At 38.4% G+C, this 17,400-nt stretch overlaps 1 protein-coding gene across 2 annotated transcripts in view; it reads right to left on the bottom strand.

The window, feature by feature from the left end:
* LOC129740396 (mushroom body large-type Kenyon cell-specific protein 1) overlaps window positions 1-17,400 on the bottom strand; it is a 532,001-nt gene that overhangs the window by 271,042 nt on the left and 243,559 nt on the right. Inside the window, exon 1 of one of the 2 annotated variants that reach the window (XM_055732053.1) lies at window positions 10,116-10,729. The exons of the other annotated variant lie outside the window; for it this stretch is intronic. Within the exon in view, the coding sequence (XP_055588028.1) occupies window positions 10,116-10,242 (127 nt within the window). The 5' untranslated portion in view covers window positions 10,243-10,729. Of the gene's footprint in view, window positions 1-10,115; window positions 10,730-17,400 lie in introns of those variants that run through there. 2 annotated transcript variants of the gene reach the window in all.

Here is a 17,400-nt window from a genome sequence, read left to right as displayed (position 1 = left end):
AGCCACGCCAGCGATCATGAAATTGCATTGGATGATTTGACACAACATAGTATGATATTTTTATTAAAACCAAAATTAAATTAAAACTTTTTATTAAATTAAACGTGTCACTGAAACTGCATCCTTTAAAATAAATCAACCTGTAATTAACAAAACATGTAATTTTAAATTGTTTTCCTTGAAAGTTAACGAAGATTCATTTATTATTACAGCAAATGTCCAGTAAAAAAGTTGTACACTGAAAACTAAATGTCACGTCATTTGTTTTTCGACCTGTAAAATTACGGTAAATGTCCTGCTCCTTTTTGTTACGTAATAATTTTTGCTGTGTAGTGGTATCGTTGAAGACTAATTAAAGCATTTCGGACATAATGATTTAAGGTGGATATGAGTAGTCAAACAAGCTAAGCTAGCTAAGCTAAGAAAAGATATAGAATATAATGCCATAAAAAAAAATTCAAAATGTATTTTTTTTAAATTAAGCGTTTTTTTACAGCACATTTAAATGCTATTTAACCGTAAGATGAAAATAAAAAAAATGTAAAAAGCTTTGCTTAGCCAATGAGTTAGCTGACTTTTTTTTAACATGAACAAACACATTTCTCGAAATTCGTTCGCCAGCAAAACCTGTCATTTTTAAATAATCTTCACTTAATTTTTTTATTTTGACATGGGTATAATTTTTTCTTGTAATACGTACTCAATATTGTAATATTTCTCATTTTTGGGGAATTTGGCCCATTTGCATCAGCAGAATGTAGTATTGTGTATTAAAATAAAATTTTTGAAATGTCGCTGGTGAACTGACAGCTGAACTCAGACTTCCGCCAATCTAGTACTTCATTTCCCTTTGTCGGAAGTCAGTCGGAAATCGGAAGTCCAGACCTCCGAAGTTAAAATTCTTAAAGTAATATCGCAATACTTTTTTTTGCTGTGTATGACACCGACTATTTTTACACCAATTGCAACATATTGGTTTGAGTTGCCGATATCCAGAGCATAAACTTCCTAGCCATTGACGATTCTTTTGTATATGCCTATAAAACTAAATATTAAAAATAGAGCAGTAAATAGTAGCATAATATAAATAAAATATAAAAAATATCAACAGTTAAGGGAGTGGTCCTTTGAAAACTTTACTTCTAATTTCCAAGAACTTGATAAATTTCCAAAATTCCAAGCATCTCTCAAAAGAGGCAAACAAACTTTTGCAACCAGTCGGAAGTCGTGATGATGGATGCTACAGTGTTCTCGCAGGGGGGTGAAAGTAAAATCCAACATATGCATGCAACCAGTAGCGGCGTCATCATCAGCGAGGAATAATTCAAAGAAAACGCAACCAAGACATTTTCCGTTTCAATTTTGCGGCAGCGCCGACTTCCACCCCAAACAGCACACACTGGAACTGCTACCACTAGTTGAACAAGTTACTATACGCAGCATCCCTAGACGCTCGGAACAAGGAATACAGCAGATGGTTGTGGGGACGGGATGGGAACCTTGTCGAGACAGTAAACAACAATCAACAGGTTGCTCCACACTCTGAATGGGGATGAAATCGAATGCTGTACTTTGGTGAGGGACCCACTACACCCCCTGGGCCGGAATCCTGTCACTTCTCCGGGGGCCTCGATTGGGGGTTTACGTCAGGGCTGCATTCAGGCCTTCCAGAAAAAATTTTTTGCCTTCATCCCTACTATTCCATAATTGTATCAAAGATGGTCGGTTAACACCAAGGTGTGTATATATACACCCAAAATTCAGCCTCTGTGCCAATGGCGTGTAGTCAATTTCATAGCATCATTGGTACAAGAAGATAACGCGACCGGCACTGATTCGATTTGCGCCCACCGGCATTAACCTCCCAGCGCAACCGAATTGCGTATGTCTGAATGAAACAAAATAAAAACGTTTTCGCGTCCCTCCCCATCGCATCACAAGCCGAAGAAGGATGGAAATAAATACCGGCCAACACCAGGCAGCCAGCGAACCGAGCACTGTGCGTGTGTATGTAGCAAAAGCAACAACAAAAACATTCCTTCAATTTACCGGCAAACAACACCGGCCAAGCTGCCCGGCTTTAGCAGCTGTGTATATGTAGCGTGTGTATGTAATAGCAGGCAGTAAGCAAAGCACAGTTCTCATTCAATGGGTTTCCCGTTCCTTCACTCCCGTTCCCTTTCCCGTTTCCATCAAAAGACAAAGGAATGCATTGAAAGGAGGCCAAACGCCGGGAAGCCGCCGTTGTACGTTTTTTGTGATTGATCGGTAACAGAAAGCCTATGACAAATATACCTCGTCCTGCATGAAGCTCGAATAGTACACTGGTTAAGGTGTCGGACTGGCAAGACAATACAATTGGTGATGTGAGTTCGATTCTCACTACAGCGCTGTGGTTTTAATTTTTATTTTCTTGTTTCTGGGATGAATTATCCAATAGGAAGGAAATCCCATAAAATGTTTTTCTTGTTTCGCTTGAATGTAGTGGTCATCATTTTGGTTGGGAGCCGAGTCCTTATGCCAGTTACGGTTTTTCAAACATACCGTCTTCGGCACAGTGCACATTTCAGAGCATTATCGGCACAGAGATTTGCTAAAAAGGCATTGGATTTTTGCAACCTCTTCTATGGGTGTAGGAGGTGTTACCGTATATCAAATTCCCGATTAAGCCATTTTGGCTATTCAGACTATGCAACTGCAGAACTCACGGAGTTTGTTTACCAACAAACCACAGAATAGCTGAGCAAATAATCTTATGTTTGTAAAAAAGTCATTGAGAGCCCCGCTCACCGCTCGTCTACTTACTGTGAAAGTCGGAGAACCTCGTGTTTCAAAAAACTTTGGTTAACACTTTGACATTTGGTTGACCTATAGATCATGGGTGGCCAAGTTTTTACGTTTTGACGTTTGGGTTGAGCAAATGTTCATCTATAGCATCTATCAATATTGTGTACTGAAAAATTAACATCATTTTTGTTTCTTTTGTGAAACCAAGCCAGCTGATGGTTATTGTTCAAATTTATAAATTCTATAAAGATTTATTTCACAGAATTTATAAGGATTTACTGCATAGAATTTATTAATTGGCACAATTCCGTTGAACAACTTTGTCGAAGACTGTAATTTGTATCTTATTAGGCAAAAAAGTTATTGGCTGTTTAACAAGGGTATATCTTTTTTCATAGATAAACTATAAACTCAATTGACATCACTGCTGGGTTCCTAAAGAGGTATTGAATGATTACTATCCATGCAATACTTCGCAGGGCACAAGCAGTTTTGTTAATTGAATTGATTGTTTTTGAGTTCCAAAAGACATACCCCTGTTAAACAGCTAATAACTTTTTTACCAAATAAGGAGAATTTGCTTTAGAGAATTTAAAAAAAAAATTCAAATAAAACCATTAAGAGGATTGGTTTCTGTGCAAACCTGTCCGGAGCTTCGGAGCCCGGAAGTAGCACTAGTGGTTCATCGGATCACTTGCCGCCGCGGGAGCCGCACGCACTACTCAGCTGACTCGCCTGCTTGTCGACTGGCTGACGCAATGACTGTGCACGCTTGTGGTGAATGACACGGTATTGATTTGATCCACTCACACATTCCCTTCCTATCCCAAACAAAATAACTGTGTAACAATGAAGAAGAGACTGTTTGAATCGTTCCTTTTTTATGAGGTTTTCTAGAAAAAAGATAATGGACAGCAAATTTGTTTCTCCGTCTACTTGGCTTCTGACATGCATTCTATCAATTTTACGGTAGAATTTCTTCCTTTATTTCAATCTCCTTTAAACGAAATAATCTTAAATACTTCAACGGAATGAGATCTCTATTTGATCACCGACTTACTCTGCGACGAGAATTTACGACAAATTCTATATCACTATGTAGGCCTGTTGGGTCGTAGTGGTTTTAAGCTTAGTCATGTTTGTTTATATTTTGCATAAATGTTTATAGAGTTGTTTTTGACATTTCTTACGCACACTTGCTGAGCGTGTACAGATGAGACGGGACAATTAATCTCAAAAACTCTCGGTACAAAAAACGAACAGCCGGTCGACACACATATTCGTTTTTGAGGTTAATTGTCCCAAAACTGAAAAGGCTTGGTGAAACAACCAGCATATTATCACGAATACTACCAGCGGCAAATAGGACTATTGTTGCCGTTTTACAAATTTGATACACGGTTAACATATAATCAATAAAACGGTGCAATAAATCAACGCTTACTCGTTCGATCTCCAAGCTGAATTGAGGAAACCAATATTTCATATTTTATCATTCATGTTTCTTATTTTAAATTATTTTAATTTAATGTTTAATGTTAACACATATTTTAAATTATGTTCCTGATTTGAACAATTATTTCTCGACTTTTATCACTGGTTACTCTCATCTCACAACTTGTTTGATTATCTATAGGTATATATAAAAAGCAATTTCTGTATGTTTGTTTGTTTGTTTGTCCTCTATAGACTCAGCCGTCTTAAGAGCAAGAGGTCTGAAATTTGGCATGCATGCTCATTCGGACCAGGAATGATGAAAAATGTTTTCAGATTTTTGAACGACCCCTTCTGAAGGGGGTCGTCCATACAAGACAAATATTGTTTTCGCGATATTGACGTTACTTTTCGTCGGATCGTGTTGAAAACTTGCACATGAGTGTTTTGAAAGACGAGCAATCGATTTCAGGTGTCAAGATGTATGTAAGGGGTCAGCCAAAGGGGTCGTCCATATTAAATGTTCGCTGTTTTTGCGATATTGATCTTATTATACATCGTATTCAGCTGAAAATTGATACACGATAGTCTTGAGTGACGTGCAATCGATTCGAGGTATCAAATTCAGTGTAAAGGGCCGGCAAAAGGGGTCGTCCATATCAAATTTTCAATATCTTAGTGATATTGACGTTTTTATACATCGGATTGGGATGAAAATTTGCACATAGGAGTTATTAGGGACAACAAATTGATTTCACTTATCCAAATTAAAAACAGGGGTCGACCAAGGGTGTCGTCCATATTAACTATTCACTGTTTATGCGATATTGTCGTTGTTATACATAGGATTCAGATGAAATTTGGTACACGAGAGTTTTGAGGGACGAGCAATGGATTTCAGGTATCAAATTCAGTGTAAGGGGCCGGCAAAGGGGGTCGTCCATATTACCCGTTCAATATTTTTGCAATATTGTCGTTATTTGACATTGGCTTGCAATGAAAGTTAGCACACGGTAAGTTCCGTGGACGAGCAACCGATTTCAGATGTCAAATGTTTTGCCAGGGGTCGACGAAAGGGTCGTCCATGTTAATTAATGTTCACTGTTTATAGCAATACTGACGTAATTATGTAATAGATTGCTTTGAAAATTTGCACACGGGAGTTTTGAGGGAAGGGCAATCAATTTCAGGTATCAAAGAGAGTTATGTTATGCCACCGAAAGGGTTTAACTTTTTGGCAATAAGAGCGTTGTTATGCAACGATCGAGTCAAAATTTATACACGGGGATTTTTGGCACGGTCAATTGATTCCTGATTTCAAATTTAGTAGCAGACGACAGAAAAAGTAATTGTCCAATATTTTTGCAATTATTACTAAACAATGAATTTGGAAGTGCATCTGGAAATGCTTGCAATTGACTTTCATACAAACTGTTCATGACATATTCCAAGTTCAAAAGCGAAACGGAGTTCGTATGGGAGCTAGTTTATTTTATAAGAAACTGAAACTGTTCTCTCAACATTCTGTCAAAGTATTCTATTCACCTTCAAATTTTCCACTCGACTCACATTCTACATTTTTTTCATCATTTGTTCTTATCCCAAGCTATTTAATTCCAATTGATTCCTTAAATGAGATAACTGTCCTTATTTGAGCAGACATCTCGCCACGGTTGATGGTTCATTCTTATCACAAACAATCTACAAGCTGTACCATCAACACGCTTTTTTTTCTCCTCATTTCAAGTTGTCCTCTCGACTCGCTTCGTAGTTGAATCTGTCCTCAAGATGTTCTCCCAACCCGCTTGATTTTCAATTTGAAAAGATAAATAAAATGTCATTTCGATTCAATATTTTTAAATATCAAGCAGTCCTCTAGACTCGATTTAAATTTCAATTTTATCGAAAGCCAAAGTTCAAAGTGTTTCCATTTATTATTTTTGCAAGCTGTCTTTCCAACCCGCTTGGTTTCCAAAGATAAAGTACACTAAGGTCTTTTTTACGCGGTTTGATTTTGCTTAGTTTTACAAACACGCACAGTTTTACGCGGTTTTTTCCATGGATATGATTCTGCTACACGGCTTTCGCGAATCAACACGTTTTTTGAGAGAAAATATTCCAAGTCCTATACGTTAACGACGGAATTCATACCGCGAAAAAAAACCTTAGTGTATTCTCTACTCTCAATTCGCCTTCCATTATCAAGCTGTCCTCTCAACTCGCTTGCAATTTCTATTGATACGTCCAAGCTGTCCTCTCAACTCGCCTTTAAATTACATGCTGTCCTCTCAACTCGCTTGAAACTTGTATTGATAAGTTCAGGCTGTCCTCTCAACACGCCTTTCATTTTCATTTTCTATCGATATGTTCAGGCTGTCCTCTCAACCCGTCTTCCAATTTCCAATTTCCTCTCAACCCGCTTGAAGTTGTAATCGATATGTTCAGGCTGTCCTCACAATTCGCCTTCCAAATTCAAGCTGTCTTCTCAACCCGCTTGAAGTTGTAATCGATTTGTTCAGGCTGTCCTCTCAACACGCCTTTCAGTTTCAAGCTGTCCTCTCAACTCGCTTGGAATTTCTATCGATATGTTCAGGCTGTCCTCTCAACCCGCCTTCCAATTTCCAATTTCCTCTCAACCCGCTTGAAGTTGTAATCGATATGTTCAGGCTGTCCTCTCAATTCGCCTTCCAATTTCAAGCTGTCCTCTCAACTCACTTGAAATTGTGAACATGGTCAAGCTGTCCTCACGACTCGCTTAAAATTTCATTTTTTTCCCATGTTGTCTTCTCAACGGAACTTCAATTAAACTAAATTCACCAATTCCAGTTTCAGAATTATTTCATAGCCCGCTCATTCGCAAAAAAAAACTAGTAAATTATTATATGTGGCACGTTTCCTTTTTTTCCACATCAAGCTAGATGACTTCCGACATCGTTGCTTTTTGTTTTAACTTTTTTTTCACATAATGAGTATTCGAATTACTCGTTTTTCCACACTTGATTTTCGATAGGTATTTATAAACTACTGGATTTTCAATCAAGTGTGATGCAAATAAATTAATCGTGAATCATTAACCACGTTTGTTTGCTTTTTGCTACGATTCGTTTTTTTTTACATGATATCTCGTTTTATCAAGATAACGAGATACCACCTATCACGGTCGCCAAATGTGTGAACCTGTCCGGAGCTCCCAAGCCCGAAAGTAGCACTAGTAGCCCATCGGATCACTTGCCGCCGCGGGAACCGCACGCACTACTCGGCTGAATTGCCTGCTTGTCGACTGACTCAAGGAATGACTGGCTGCGTGCACGCTTGTGGTGAGTGACACGGTATTGATTTGATCCATTCACACAGTTTCCACAGAAGAAACAAAAGTGATGGTGACTTTTTAGTACAAAATATCCAATTTTTCAATACAATCCTAAAAGTTCAAATTTACTCATGTAAACGTTACTTAAAAATTCTGCAAAAAATCATAGATCAGTTTTGATCCAAAATGAAGCATTTGAGACCTCAGGGTTTTAGAATTTAAAAAATGTCCCCAAATAGACACAGTCTAGTATAACAACTTGTTTGGCTAGGTGTATTTTTAATAGACAATTTGATACGTATGTGTTCCGTAGTAGGGAAAGGTGGTCGAAAATGGTAGAAAATTGCGCAACGTAACATTTGAACAGCTCCTACTAATTTGTCGTCAACCGTAATCTAGAGGATAGCGTTCAAACCTTCCAAGCAAGAGGTCATGAAATCGAAATCCGGTCACGGCATACCTATTACACTTGCTGTAGGTCAGTGGTTTTAGCATGTGTAAGATGCTTGCCATCCTTTCCTTGAAAAATGTACGCCTTAGAGTTAAGTAAATTAGATCTCTTCAAAGAAACATGAAGTTGCACTGAGATCCTTTATGTGTATGTTTGGTAAATTCCTGGCAAAAAAAAAAAAATATATGTGTATGTTCGTTTAGAAAATTCCCCCCTGTTGTTCAAGAATTATTGAAATGTTAGGTTCTTTAATTAGGCTGAATTTTCTTCAGAAATATATGTCGTTACATATCCATTTGAAATTTATCGATGATAGAATTTTCTTATGAATTTTGTCTATTATGTTCATATTTTTCTTTAACAATGCTGCATACTAAATTTAATTTTGGTGTTTCAAATCAATCAATCAATTGCAATCACTCCCAGGATTTGTTTCTGATTGCAATTTTTTATTTAATGGTTATTTTTTGAAAACCTTCAATTTTTCATTTATTACTGTTTTTCTATTTATCCTTTTTTGTTATTTTAATTTTTTTAGTATTTTTAAAATATCAAGGGGTAAACACCTATTAAAAATGTTGATTTTAATTTATTCAAAAAAAAAATTAATTCTAGAAAAAAAAAATAACAAAAACTTGAACAAGTGATAGCATGAAATTACAAGGGTTCAATTGGAGCACTTCCTAATTTAAAAAAAGACAGGTAAACATTATTAGTTTGGTAAAAACACATGAATAATATTGAATCTAATTCTTAAAAATTTTGGATTGGATTTTTTTACTCAGTTTTTTTTTCTTTTTTAATCAGACATTTAAAACTTCTTGGATCTTGGATAAAACGATTAAAAAGAATTCTATTGACAACAACACGATGACACTTAAAATTTGAAAGAATTTTCCAATCTGGCTGGGAAACGAAAAAAAAAAAAAGAAAAACATGAACTTAGTAGAACCAATTATGAATCTTACACCAAAAGACTGAGTCGATTTGGGGTCATTTTTGAATTTCTCAAACCCTGGGGTATAAAAAGCTTCGTTTTGGTCCAAAACTCATCCATGGTTTTTTGCAGAATTTTTAAGTAACGTTAACATGAGTAAATTGTACTTTTATGTTTGTATGGGAAAATTGAATATTTTGTACTGAAAAATCAATATCGTTTTTGTTTCTTCTGTGGAACCAAGCCAGCTGATCGGTTTAGTGCCAATTTATAAATTACCTAAAGGAAATTTTCCGCTGAACAACTTTGTTCTTTATTAACGGCCAATAACTTTTTTGCCACTCCCATACAAACCAAAAAGTTCAAATTTACTCATGTAAACGTTACTTAAAAACTCTGCAAAAATTCATGGATCAGTTTTGGACCAAAATAAAGCTGACAAAATTTTGTTTTGGATTAATTACATTATCAAGAGATTAAAATGCTCACGAAAACTGTTGAACCAAATTCTATTCGGGATTTTATTAGCGTATTTGCTTAATCGATGATTCTCTGTATGATACTTTGTTAAGTTTCAGAATAGTTTTTGAAACTAAAATATTTCTATTCTCCAATTTTGATCTATAAAGAAATTGTTTAGTTTTCTGGCAGCACTTTAGAACGGGAATTTTGGCATAATTTTGTGTATTTTTGTTTGAAGATGATAAACTTAATGCTTAACTAAAATCCCTTAAACTTTTTTTTTGTGTACAATCAGGATTTAACAAAGTTGTCACTAAATAGATAACTTTGACGGTACAAAAAATTTATTCGGCTGAACAGTGTAGCCAGATTTTGTTATAGCGTTTTCCCGTAAATTGTTTTTTTCCTTTCTTTCTTACAAATTTAATTGTCTAAACAAATAGGACACCTTAAATTTATATTGGATTGGGCTGAAGTTTTGCAAATACATTTTAAATATTGTAGATTACTGGTTGGAAGCAAGGTTCAATAACGTTTACAAAATAGCCACCTCAAGGCATGGTTATAAGACTAAATTTATTTTTCAAAATTTTTTAAAAAGCTTCCCGAGAAAAAAAAAATGCTCCGCCCCACCCTCAGAGTGAAAATCCGGTCCTGAGCTGCTGCTGAGTTTTAACTGTATAACTTTTAAGTTGGGAGCCATCTTCCTAGAATGCCTGCTACCAGGTACTTACCATCATTAGTGGTTGGCATGGCCTGCTGCTGCAATAGCTGATGGACTAGCGGTGGACCCTCCTGGAAGTCCTGGTCCGAGTAGTCTAGATAGGCATTCGGCATCGTCGGGCCTGGGTAGAAGAACATAGTGTCTCTGCAGGATTTCTTCCTTTTTTTTTCTTAAGATTTCTTATGTGGACGGTTGTGGGTTGGATTGATCAATTCAACTGCGGGGATGAGTTAGCACTGAACTGTCGTCTGTATGTACGCACTTGAGTCGGAGTTCCTCCCCTAGACGAATGAAAATTGCGGCACGCGCTTTTTGCATATGTGTAGGGGCAGCACGTCACACGTTTGATTGCGTCCGCAGCGATTTTTCCCTTTCGGTGGTATACTTCTTAAGGGTGATTGATGGCGAACAGCTGACGAACCGCACCTTCCGATACGGTCCAGTCTAGAGGATTTGATTTTTTGTTCGCATACAGAGTTCACCGTTATGAATCACTGGTTCACAAAACAGCACATGATTTCTTTTCTTCTTTCCCTGGAGGAATGGATCTTCCAAAAATCTCACTGACTGCGCGGAACTGCAGTCTCTTCGGAACTGCCACCAGTTGCTTCGACAGAGAACTCTTATCCGGTTAACGGTTGGAGGACCTGCTGCTGGGTTGTTCCTGTAGCGAGCATTGTTGTTCGATAACTAGCGACCGAGGACCGACCGAATCCTGGAGAGTCACTTGTTGCTCTATCCCGAAAAACTTTACCAAATAATGCCATGCACCAGCACACCACCGCACACCATCATCATCAGGAGGAAGCCAGCTATCCCTAGTCAGCTAGCCAGCCAGCAGAAGGATAACAAGGAACGTCGGCAATGCGGCGGCAGACGAAGCCGCCTCTCCATGGCCGGATCTGTGCCGCCCTACCGTTTTCCTAAAACTCAGTTCGTCCAAATCCCAAGCCAAAAGGAGCCAAACTGGCACAAAAAAAAAACAGGCGAAAAAGTAAAACGTACACAAAAAACTAGAGCCACAGGAACTAGGAAGAAAACTATATAATGCAACTCCCAAATGTTATTATATACACCCCAGATCCTCCACCTGTCTCCAACCGACTGTCTCCGGCATTCCCCAAAGCCATAGTTGTTGCAAACACACAGACATTCCTTCTCATTCCTACCCAAACTAAGCACAACTATTCTGCTGGCACCAACACAAGGACACCGAAAAGCAGACGAAACTACCAGCCAGAAATGCAATTCACAACCCCTTCCCGCAAGGAAAAAATCCATAGGCCACCCACCCGGACCAGGAAATAGTTTTTCCATCGTCGCGTTTTTTTTTATCTCAGCGGCCTCATTTTAGGAAACTCTTCCTGCTCCTGCTTCTATGATCCGGAACGACGGCACCCATCCGAAACTGGTGGGTTCGGGAACTATCCCGAACCTCGTGTTGTGACACCGCGTTTCAACAGGACACGACGCGACGCGACCAGATTCGGCACAGCTCAGCTCCCCCCAAAGTTCGGCACATCGCATCACTCGCGACGCACCCATTTGGCAAAAAAAAAACCCGAGGACCGACGACGTCTTGGACGTGTTGGTTGATGGTTCTGAAACAAAATATTGAAAAGCAAAAAAAAAAATAGCTAGCGGAATATCATCTTCTGCTGCATTGGCATCGTCGGTCGACTACTTCCTGTTTTTTTTCTCAATTTAACTGCTGACCGTCGTCGTCGTCGTTAGCTTTAGGTGGATTCCACTTCCCTGATTTTGGGGAAAGGAGCCGGGAACAGATCCTTCCCGAAGGGTAATCAAGAGGCAGTGTTGCCTTTCCGGTAGATTTTATATACGCTTGCTCACTGGGTTTATAATCTTGAATGATTTGAGATTAATTATTTCCAATTAATAAGTGAGATATTTCCAATCTTGAAGTCTTTTGAAAAAAAAAATAGCAATTTTACAGTCAACTGAACAGCGTGGCTGGGAAAATTTCGAAAGGTGACATTGAAGAACCACTTAGGCAACTGTGAGAATGGATTAACCCGATACCGCGTCATTCGTCACAAGTGTGCAGCGAGTCAGTCAGGCAATCAGTCGGCCAGCAGGCGAGCTAGTCTGGTAGCGCATGGTTCTCTCGGTAGTTCGAGATCGGGTAGCTCACCGAAATTGCTTCTGGCTTGCAGACCTCCGGACAGGTCTGCACAGCAGCTTCAACGGAAAGATTGGCTCCTATAATCAGACCTTGAGCGCATCCTAGAGTGCCAAGACAAATGAGCTAAAACCAGTGTTCGGTGATATTTTGCCACCATATTTCATGTCTGTTCGGCACATTTTTTTTTTAATTTATTTCGTCTTTGGTTTTATTGCCGATGGATGACTTCCGAAAGACTACCGACAAAAAAAAGTGAAGTACTACATTGTCAGAAGTCTGTGTTTTGTTTCCAGTTCACCAGCGACGTTTCTAAAAATTTCAACTAAATTTACAATATTGGAAGAAACTGACGTTGTCGTAGTGTTCTCGTTGGTACATGAATTTTCACATGTTGTAGAAGGTAAGCACAGTCAATATGGTTGGTCAATGTGTCAAATATAAAACCTTGCCGAAGTTGCGATGCGATGCTTTTCGAGTGAGGTTTGGCATATGGAGATTTTTTTTTATTATCTGACGGGTTTGCGCCGGGGGTCTTCAGATTTTCCTCAAAATTGAAAATTTGGTTCATTTTTGCGACTTAAAAACACATGTATTTTTTCAGATTTCTAACATTTATATTTTTTGAGTTAGCTTCGGTTTGATTTTTTTGTAAATTAAAAATAACCATATTTCAAAGCTACATAACTCGGTTATTTTTCAACGGAAATTATTAAATAGCACATCAAAATGCATTGAAATTTTATCAATGAATGCTTTCCAAATAAAATAGTTGAAAAAAATTAAATAATGACCTTCACCATGAAAAATTGTAAATAAACTTTAAATGGCGTCTAAAAATACCGTCTGCACCACCGAATATTTTGCAAAAAATACCATTGTATAGCTCAATTTATGATGCAACTTTCATCTCAAGACACCAAAGTGGGCCATCAACTCCTTGAAGAGTTATGAAAGAAATAATGACAATAAATTTCTTTTTTTGCATCAAAAACAAACAATGGTCGAACAACTGCACTCACATATGGAGGTAGCGCGCACTTCTAACAACATGGAAACAAAAGAACTGATCAAAGCAGGTAAAATACACTATTTTTTCGTGCTTTGTCGACTTCCCCTACTCACATAACAGTCCCATATGAATTTTCGTCATTTTAGGTCAACATAGGGCTTCAAAATAAAACACTAAAAAGAGAGGTTTTGTTCTAGAAATTCCGAAAAAAAATATCAATTTGTGGCTGTCCTATATGAAATATACCCGAATAACAGTCCCATATGTGAAATACCTCAGATTTGGTTACTTTTCAATGCTTTTTTCGGCAAAATAATCTTTGATTTATTGCTTTGAAACATTTAAAAAAAAATATAACTCACTTGATGTCGAATGATGCACACTAGTTTTCGAAGGCAGGTCTGACTTCCTTAGGAATGATTTTCTGAGCGAAAAACTATCGGATGCAATCAAAATCGTAAAAATATTCAACTTAAAATGTGGAATTTACGATATTTTTCTAAAAGTATGTTTCTTTCCTGAAAATTGCATTAAGAAGTTCGAAAATTATCAAATTTAAGTCTAAGAAAGTAGCTTGGTGAGAAAAAAATTATCTGTATGGGACTGTTATGCGAGTAGATTTGGTCTTACGATTTATCATGACAACCAAGAAACGATTTTCGTTTGTGATGAAAGTGGTGGTCACAATTTAAGAATTTTTCCAAAACAGAAAAAGCTGATTTTTTCGCTTGCTTGTTTTTGCATATGGGACTGTTAAAAAAAGAAGGGGCGGTAGAGTGTTGCATCTAAACTGACTTCATGTCATATCCAAAAATCTAATAACGTATTCGTTTATACCCAGTTTTGCACCAGGTCACAACAAGTTTTGCGAATTTTGCTGTCATTTTTAGAAGTTTATGCGCTCAGTTTTGCATCCGTAATTCCCCAGATTTGATTTAAAATGGACGGTGGAACAATGAAGATTCGTTTGTGAGCGATCGACATAGCAAAACACTGACGACGAATTATGTTCGTTCTAGTATGGTAAACCTCAAAACTGGGCGAATGGAGAAAACGAATATGGTAAAAGTATCATATTTCCAATGCCATATTACCAACAATGGAGATGATGCTTTTTACAGCCTGGGCTGGCCATACTGAGCTCTTCGATTATTTCTACGTTTTGGTGTCCAGTGCTTAGCTCCCGATATAAAAACTATGTAAAGCACGTCTATATTTCATTCTATAATCACATTTTTGTGATCCCAAATACAGGGACTGAACCTTCTACTATTGGCATTCATTATGCCTCACAATGATCTTTGATCGAAAAGTTACTAAGTTATATAGCATATGACCAGGTTGTAAAAGCAACATTCCCATTATTTGTTAAATCATATTAACAATACGATACTAAGAATTTTGGTTAAAATTTAAAGACAGTTATGCTGCAAACACTCTACGAAGCACGAAAAAGTAGTGTATTTTACCTGCTTTGGTAAGTTCTTTTGTTTCCATGTTGTTAGAAGTGCGCGCTACCTCCATATGTGAGTGCAGTTGTTCGACCATTGTTTGTTTTCGTTGCAAAAAAAGAGATTTATTGTCATTATTTCTTTCATAACTCTTCAAGGAGTTGATGGCCCACTTTGGTGTCTTCAGATGAAAGTTGCATCATAAATTGAGCTATACAATGGTATTTTTTGCAAAATATTCGGTGGTGCAGACGGTACTTTTAGATGCCATTTAAAGTTTATTTACAACTTTTCATGATGAAGGTCATTATTTAATTTTTTTCAACTATTTTATTTGGAAAGCTGATAAAATTTCAATGCATTTTGATGTGCTATTTAATAATTTCCGTTGAAAAATAACAGAGTTATGTAGCTTTGAAAAATGGTTATTTTTTATTTACAAAAAAATCAAACCGATGCTAACTCAAAAAATAAAAATGTTAGAAATCTGAAAAAATACATGTGTTTTTAAGTCGCAAAAACGAACCAAATTTTCAATTTTGGGGAAAATCTGAAGACCCCCGGCGCAAATTGTCAGATAATAAAAAAAATCCCCATATCAAAGCACACCTATTCTCATACAGATCGGGTCATTCCAGGGAAGACGCCGAAGAGCGTATCTTAAGAAACATCGATGAACTCGTTCAAGGCGATGTGGCATTGTGTGCTCTGAGCTGGAGCCCATGATGCGACGTACTGAAGCACAGTATATGGCTTTCAATACAAAATTCATGGTGTTCCGACGCAGGAATCCGAGAGCAGCAAACCCTTTTGCAGAAGAAAGCTCGACATGTTCACCAAATGTGAGCCTGTTGTCGATCTTCACTCCTAGGTCAAGACAATACTTCACATTTGTCCAACCTAACTCTGGTTGGTTGATAATCAAACGATCCATTTCTTCTTGCACGAGAAAGTTTATAATCTTGCACTGTTTATCGTTTGCTAGCATTCCGGTTTAGCGGCACCACTAATCTAGCCTAGTGATGTCAACTTGAAGGTCCAGACAGTCAACAGTGTTATGGATCTCTGTATAGGAGTATATAGGACTCAAGTTTTGAGCACAGGTCATTCACGAAGATAAGAAACAGCAGGGGTCCCAGATGGCTCCCTTGAGGAGCTCCAGGCGTGAGCGCATGTTTCGAATTCTGGTGAAAGCCTGACGGTCGGTTAGATATGACTAGGTCCCGGCAACTATACAGGATTTGTCTATGTATCGTGTGACCCATCTTTTAACTAAGTGTTGGTGAATTTCCTTTTTAAGCTTTTTTTCCTCAGATTTAAGCTTTTTTTTGCCTTGAGAGCATAGGAGATGAAAGCTCAAATCTAAAGAAAAAAAAGCTTAAATTTGCAAAAAAAGGAAAATTTGAAAGATGTGCTCCATACGGTTTGTATAACATTGCCAGGAAGTGGATATGACGCGATACACTCGAGTGCCCAAGCCGGGAATACTAGTCGATTCAACTTTGCAATCAGTGTTTTGTGCGTCACATCACATGACCGAAAGATTTGGGAAAATTAATATAAACTGAAGTTGTGGAGGGCCGCCACAAAATGTGGAAGTTGCCACATTCGCTCTCGTTTCTTCGGCAAAAGTTGTGGACGACTGCCACAAATTGTAGAAGACCTCCACAAGTTATGGGAGACCGCCACAAGTTGTGGCTGAAGACGACACCCGAAGTTCTTCTCACATCCTTCCCTTGGTGAAAACGGAGAGCTGTGGGAAGAATTCGGTTGCAACAACAACACATGATCAGTTGGTCGCTCTTCCTCCGACAATCACAGCATATAAGTTCATCAGTGATATAAAGTCACTTAGTGTGTAGCCGATAATTGCGATTTGCCACACTCTTTCGACCGATAGGCCTTCCGAGTCGTTAATCTCCCTCAATGATGTAATTTTAATTTGAAAAATTTTCCATCACATTCCATCTTTTTGTTCCTCATGAGTCTACTACCTTACAGAGGTAGATTAGGACAGAATTGTAGCTACCACCACGCATGGCCTAGCGATCACTGTCCTCAATGCCGCCTACAAAGTGTTGTCCCGAATCCTACTCCGCCGCCTAACGCCACATGCAAACAAATTCGTGGGAAGTCGTCAGGCCGGCGTCATAAAGGGACTGTCTACGACGGACCAGATGTTCACATCACGGCAAATCCATAAAAAATGTCGTGAACAGCAAGTCCCTACGCAGTCTATTCATCGACTTCAAAGCTGCAAGCGACACGATCGACCATGACAAACTATGGAAAATCATGGACTAGAACGGCTTTTCCGGGAAGCTGATCAGACTGATCAAGGCGACGATGGATGGGACGCAGTGCTGTGAGTGGATCTCGGGTGAATTGTCGAATTCATTCAAATCGCGCAGGGGGCTTCGACAAGGTGATGGTCTTTCCTGCATGATGTTCAAAGTGGCGCTAGAAGGTGTTATTCGACGAGTGGTGGGCTAAATGCGGGGCACAGTTTTCAACAGATCCAGTCAACTTATCTGCTTGCCGATGACATTGATGTAGTCGGCAGATCATCTGCGGCGGTGGAGGAGATCTACCGCAAGCTTAAACGCGAGGCAGGAAGGATTGGGTTGATGATTAATACGTCCTAGACGAAGTACAAGCTGGCCTGCGAATCCGGAGCCGACCGAACACGCTT

Source organism: Uranotaenia lowii, chromosome 1 (assembly GCF_029784155.1).
Source record: "Uranotaenia lowii strain MFRU-FL chromosome 1, ASM2978415v1, whole genome shotgun sequence".
Classification (NCBI taxonomy): domain Eukaryota; kingdom Metazoa; phylum Arthropoda; class Insecta; order Diptera; family Culicidae; genus Uranotaenia; species Uranotaenia lowii.
Note: the sequence above shows the minus strand (reverse complement) of the source record. Positions and strands in the feature narration are given on the sequence as shown.